The sequence below is a fragment of the Mandrillus leucophaeus genome, unplaced genomic scaffold, assembly GCF_000951045.1.
Source record: "Mandrillus leucophaeus isolate KB7577 unplaced genomic scaffold, Mleu.le_1.0 Scaffold20, whole genome shotgun sequence".
In the NCBI taxonomy this organism is placed as follows: domain Eukaryota; kingdom Metazoa; phylum Chordata; class Mammalia; order Primates; family Cercopithecidae; genus Mandrillus; species Mandrillus leucophaeus.
In genome coordinates, this window is record NW_012102032.1 from 1,933,036 (window position 1) to 1,938,625 (window position 5,590).

General features: G+C 45.8%; 1 protein-coding gene and 1 pseudogene across 2 annotated transcripts in view; both read left to right on the forward strand.

The window, feature by feature from the left end:
- Positions 1–1,418, forward strand: part of LOC105539127 — a 32,164-nt pseudogene extending 30,746 nt beyond the window's left edge. Inside the window, exons 2-3 of the transcript XR_001006008.1 lie at positions 949–1,015; positions 1,234–1,418. The product of XR_001006008.1 is annotated as a putative heterogeneous nuclear ribonucleoprotein A1-like 3 (transcript). The remainder of the gene's footprint in view (positions 1–948; positions 1,016–1,233) is intronic.
- RNFT1 (ring finger protein, transmembrane 1) overlaps positions 1,339–5,590 on the forward strand; it is a 17,232-nt gene continuing 12,980 nt past the window's right edge. The window contains exons 1-3 of the mRNA XM_011979255.1: positions 1,339–1,532; positions 2,857–3,314; positions 3,507–3,587. Coding sequence (XP_011834645.1) covers positions 1,477–1,532; positions 2,857–3,314; positions 3,507–3,587 — 595 coding nt within the window. The 5' untranslated portion in view covers positions 1,339–1,476. The remainder of the gene's footprint in view (positions 1,533–2,856; positions 3,315–3,506; positions 3,588–5,590) is intronic.

Consider the following 5,590-nt stretch of genomic DNA (forward strand, 5'->3'; position numbering starts at 1 on the left):
ATATTTTTCTTTTTTTTTTTTTTTTTTGAGACGGGGGTCGCCTCTGTCACCTAGGCTGGAGTGCACTGCAACCTCCGCCTCCCGGGTTCAAGGGATTCTCCTGCCTCAGCCTCCCGAGTAGCTGGGATTACAGGCGACCGCCACCAAGCCCAGCTGATTTTTGCATTTTTGCATTTTTAGTAGAGACAGGGTTTTGCCATGTTGGCCAGGCTGCTCTCAAACTCCTGGCCTCAAGTGATCCTCCCGCCTCGGCCTCCCAGAGCACTGGGATTACAGGGGTGAGCCACCACGCCAGGCCTCAACTTCACTTTTCTTTTTTTTTTGAGACGGAGTCTGGCTCTGTTGCCAGGGTGGATAATTCCGGCTCACTGCAACCTCCGCCTCCCGCGTTCAAGTGATTCTCCTGCCTCAGCCTCCTGAGTAGCTGAAATTACAGGTCCCGGCCACCACGCCCGGCTAATTTTTGTATTTTTAATAGACACAGGGTTTCACCATCTTGGCCAGGATGGTCTCGATCTCTTGACCCTGTGATCCACCTGCCTTGGCCTCCCAAAGTGCTGGGATTACAGGTGTGAGCCACCATGCCCAGCCTAAACTTCGTTTTCTTAATGATCTTTTAATTTTAGAACAGTTTTAGAGTAACAGAATTTATTTATTTATTTATTTTATTTTTTGAGACCGAGTCTCACTCTCTTGCTCAGGCTGGAGTGCAGTGGCACGATCTTGGCTCACTACAACCTCCACCTCCCCGGTTCAATGCCTCAGCCTCCCGACTAGTGGGGATTACAGGTGTGAGCCACTGCGCCCGACCTAAACTTCGTTTTCTTAATAACTTTTTAATTTTAGAGCAGTTTTAGATTAACATAATTATTTTGAGGGCAGTAGGGTCCTGTATACCCCACACAAAACAGGTTTTTCAACTCTAACTTCTACTTCCACCCCACGCAGACTCTCCGCACCTCTAGCTTCTCATCTGTCTGGCGAGGCCTGATCCTCACAGACCAACTTCACGATTGTGAGGAAAGCTCAGCTCAGACCAAACGTCACCGCCCGGACAGACACAACTGGGTCAAGCGTCAAGCTCGCTGACACCCGAGCCCGGAAACCCTAACACTCCTCCAGGGGTTGGTTCTCGAAGCCTGAACATTTTTAACCTCAAAACGCCCAGGATCTCGGAGGCGTGTGGTGGATGCCACATAAATACATAACTCGTAACAACCACTTATTGTTTAGCGCCAGGCCTGCAGGTCTTTCTCCTGCGCAACCCGCTTGTTCTCGCAGCCAACAGCCCCCTACCGCCGCGAGCTCCCCTCTCGGCGCGGCGCGGGGGCGGGGCTAGGAGGCGGAGCAGGGGCAGGGTGCGCGCGCGTGAGAACGTCCGGGGAGCGCGCGCGCCGCCGCCGACGCCGCCGGGCTGAGAGAAGAGCTTGCGGGGTTTGCGGTTGATGGCTCCGACTGAAGGGCTGGAGGCGGCGTATGCCGCTGTTCTTGCTGTCGCTCCCGACACCTCCGTCAGCTTCTGGTCATGAGAGGTCAGGCCTGGGGGAAGCGGGCAGAGGAGGAGGCGGCGAGGGGCCGCGGCGCAGGGGGCTCTGGGGAGAATAGGCACTCGAGGCTCGGACGTGGGTGGAGAACTCTGCCCTCGGAGATTCCGGAAGAGTTGTGTTGACTTTTCTTCCCTTTTTTCTCCTCTTTCTTGTCTGTGCATGAAGGAAAGTGGGAGGGTTCTATGTTATTTATAGAAAAGACACTGAAACCCTGCTGTCCAACGTCGCTCTTCAGAGTTTTGACGAAATAACACCCGTGGCGTCGGGGCCTCGGTGAAAGCTTTTAGTGAAAAGCACTGAAACCCAAACCGCCAGACACGGTGACTGCACCACTGTTCAGTCCTGGGAGTGAAATAGAATGACACAGAACATTCCCTGAAGTGAACTCTAGCCTCCTCCTAGACAAACGGGAAAAGCACGGCGGCGTGGGATAGGCTCTGCGTATTGTCAACTGGGATGCCCACTCTGTTCTTCTGGTTCCAGGAGGTCCGCACTGGATCATTTGTTAGAGAGATCTTTCTCTGCTAGGGTCCTCTTTCCTCACACCCCTCCCTCCGTAATACATACACCACCGACGGTGGCATTTTATTAGGTCGACTGTGTAACTGTGCTTATTCAGACTAAAGAGTTATCTAGCAATTACATGGTGACTCCCCACAGTATCTATGCTTTAAATGTATTTAGGTAACATTCTTTTGCGCGGGGAGGTAATATTCTTGGTAGCACTATTAATTATTGGAAACTTTATGAGCTTTGGGAAAGCTGCTTGAGCAGAAAATGTAATTTGTAGGTCACCTAAGTGCAGTGTTTATTATTAGTTACCTATGATGATAGTAAGGCATTAAGATTTAATGTCGTTTTTCTTCCTAACATTTCCAACCATTAAAAAATACTGACTCACTCTTCCTTATGAAACTTCTTTGATGTAGAAGCTACATCAGAGATGAAACTGCTCCAGTTGGGCAAAGTAAATGTACCAGAGTATCCAGTGAGGACTGGTGCTTATTAACATCTGCTGGGCACCCACACTTCATGACTGTTTTGCGGATGCCTTCTGACATTAGGGAACTGAAAGCATTTGCAGCTCAACTTTTTTTTAGTAGCAAATGTTCCCTAAAAGATCATTTGTGTAGGGCAGCAGAGCCTTGGCATTAAGGGAGAAAGGAGGACTCCAGTGATAAATAACCTGAAAATTCATCTGCTGTGATTATTTGCTACTCCTGTAGTGAATAAAGGATACCCAGTGAGGAATATACTGACGGTATTTAACTGCCTGTTTACTTAGAGTATTTTCTATTTGATTTTTTAGGAGACAGAGCCCTGAAGCAAAGACATCTGGGTCAGAGAAAAAGTATTTAAGGGCCATGCAAGCCAATCGTAGCCAACTGCACAGTCCTCCAGGAACTGGAAGCAGTGAGGATGCTTCAACCCCTCAGTGTGTCCACACAAGATTGACAGGAGAAGGGTCTTGTCTTCATTCTGGAGATGTTCATATCCAGATAAACTCTATACCTAAAGAATGTGCAGAAAATACAGGCTCCAGAAATACAAGGTCAGGTGTCCATAGCTGTGCCCATGGATGCGTACACAGTCGCTTACGGGGTCACTCCCACAGTGAAGCAAGGCTGCCTGATGATACTGCCGCAGAATCTGGAGATCATGGTAGTAGCTCCTTCTCAGAATTCCGCTATCTCTTCAAGTGGTTGCAAAAAAGTCTTCCATATATTTTGATTCTGAGTGTCAAACTTGTTATGCAGCATATAACAGGTAGGGCATAATTGACTTGTTTTCATTCCTAAATTCAGTTAATTTTCTTTCATTATTGGTAATCTACTTAATGCATTCAGTTACTTATTTTCTGTTAGCTTTTATTATTGTGTATGTTTTTAATTTATGTTGTTTATATAATCCTCTTTGATTTTTTTTTCTTTCAATTAACTGGAACTTATTTTCTAACAGGAATTTCTCTTGGAATTGGGCTGCTAACAACTTTTATGTATGCAAACAAAAGCATTGTAAATCAGGTTTTTCTAAGAGTAAGTATAACAAGCAACTAAAAAATTATTAACTGTTTCTCTCCATAGATTTTAGAGAAATAATTTTGAGAGAAATAGGAAATAACTTTTGAAAGAAATAGGAAGTAATGGGATATATTGTAACATCCATGAGCTATTAAATTTGTTATCTAAATCCTGGAATAAATTACCTCTCCTAATGCTGAATTCCTTCACTTTACCTTCTTTGTAAGAAAAAAAAATTGGTTACTGTTAAAGAAAAAGTAGTAAAAAGGATTAAAAGAGCTAGAACACACAATTTGATCTGATTTGGTAAGTCCTTTCATATTGTATGAGTTACTTTGACCATACTAAGTAATATCATCATTAAAAACTTTTAGTGACTGGGCATGGTGGCTCACACCTGTAATCCCAGCACTTTGGGAGGCTGAGGTGGGCAGATCACAAGGTCAGGAGATCAAGACCATCCTGGCTAACACGTTGAAACCCTGTCTCCACTAAAAATACAACAAATTAGCCAGGCATAGTGGCATGTGCCTGTATTCCCAGCTACTCGGGAGGCTAAGGCAGGAGAATCACTTGAACCCGGGAGGTGGAGGTTGCAGTGAGCTGAGATCGCAACACTGCACTTCAGCCTGGGCTACACAGCAAGACTCTGTCTCAAAAAAAGAAAAAAAGACCTAGGCTGGGCGCAGGGGCTCATGCCTGTAATCCCAACATTTTGGGAGGCGCAGGCGGGCATGATCACCTGAGGTCAGAAGTTTGAGAACGGCCTGGCCAATGTCGTGAAACCCCATCTCTACTGAAAGCACAAAAATTAGCTGGGCGTGGTGGCGCTTGCCTGTAGTCCCACCTACTTGGGAGGCTGAGGCAGGAGAATTGCTTGAATCCAGGAGGCAGAGGTTGCAGTGAGCCAAGATCGTGCCACTGCAGCCTGGCGACAGAGTAAGACTCCCGTCTCAAAAAAAAAAAAAAGAAAAGAAAAGAAAACTAAACCCAAGAAATTTTTTCGTAACATAAGTTACACGAGCCCCAGTCATATAAATCATTGGGAAAAATAGGATGAGTTTCTAAAATTTCACCTTTAAGCAACTTTAAATGGCTATGCCTGTGTAAAGTATGCATTCTGACCTGGAAATTTATAGTTAAACCTGTCAAACTAGAGAAATCTTAATGATCTGAAATTAGTAAACTTCATTAAACTTGACTTTAAAAGTGAGATTACAGGAAAGGCACAGTGGCTCATGCCTGTAATCGCAGCACTTTGGGAGGCTGAGATGGGCAGATTGCTTGAGCCCAGGAATTGAAGACCAGCCTGGGCAACATGGCCAAAAAACCCCAGTTCTACAAAAAATTAGCTGGGCGTGGTGGCATGTGCCTGTAATCTCTGCTATCTGGGAGGCTGAGGTGGGAGGATTGCCTGAGTCCAGGTGGTTGGGGCTGCAGTGAGTTGTGATCATGCCACTGCACTCCAGTCTGGGTGAAAGAGTGAGACCCTGTCTCAAAAAAAAAAAAATAAAGGGAGATTACAACTACTTGGGAGGCTGAGTTAGGAAGAATGCTTGCGCTTAGGAGTTTTGGGCAATGTGTCGAGACCCCGTAGAAAAAAAGAAGTGAGATTAAAACATTAATTTATTAAATTCTTATAATCTGGGAATTTTTAAAATATAAAACCTTGACAAGTGAATCAAGGTTAAAATGCATTTTGAAATTTTCTTTTGTGGGTGGGTCCATTTTTTTTTTCTGAGATGGAGTTTCACTCTGTCGCCCAGGCTGGAGTGCAGTGGCGTGATCTTGGCTCACTGCAACCTCTACCTCCTGGGTTCAAGCGATTCTCATGCCTTAGCCTCCTGAGTAGCTGGGATTACAGGCACGTGCCACGGCACCTGGCTAACTTTTGTATTTTTTTTTAGTAGAGACGGGTTTCACCGTGTTGGGCAGGCTGGTCACAAACTCCTAACCTCAAATGATCCACTGACTTCGGCCTCCCAAAGTGCTGGGATTACTGGTGTGAGCCACTGCCCTTGT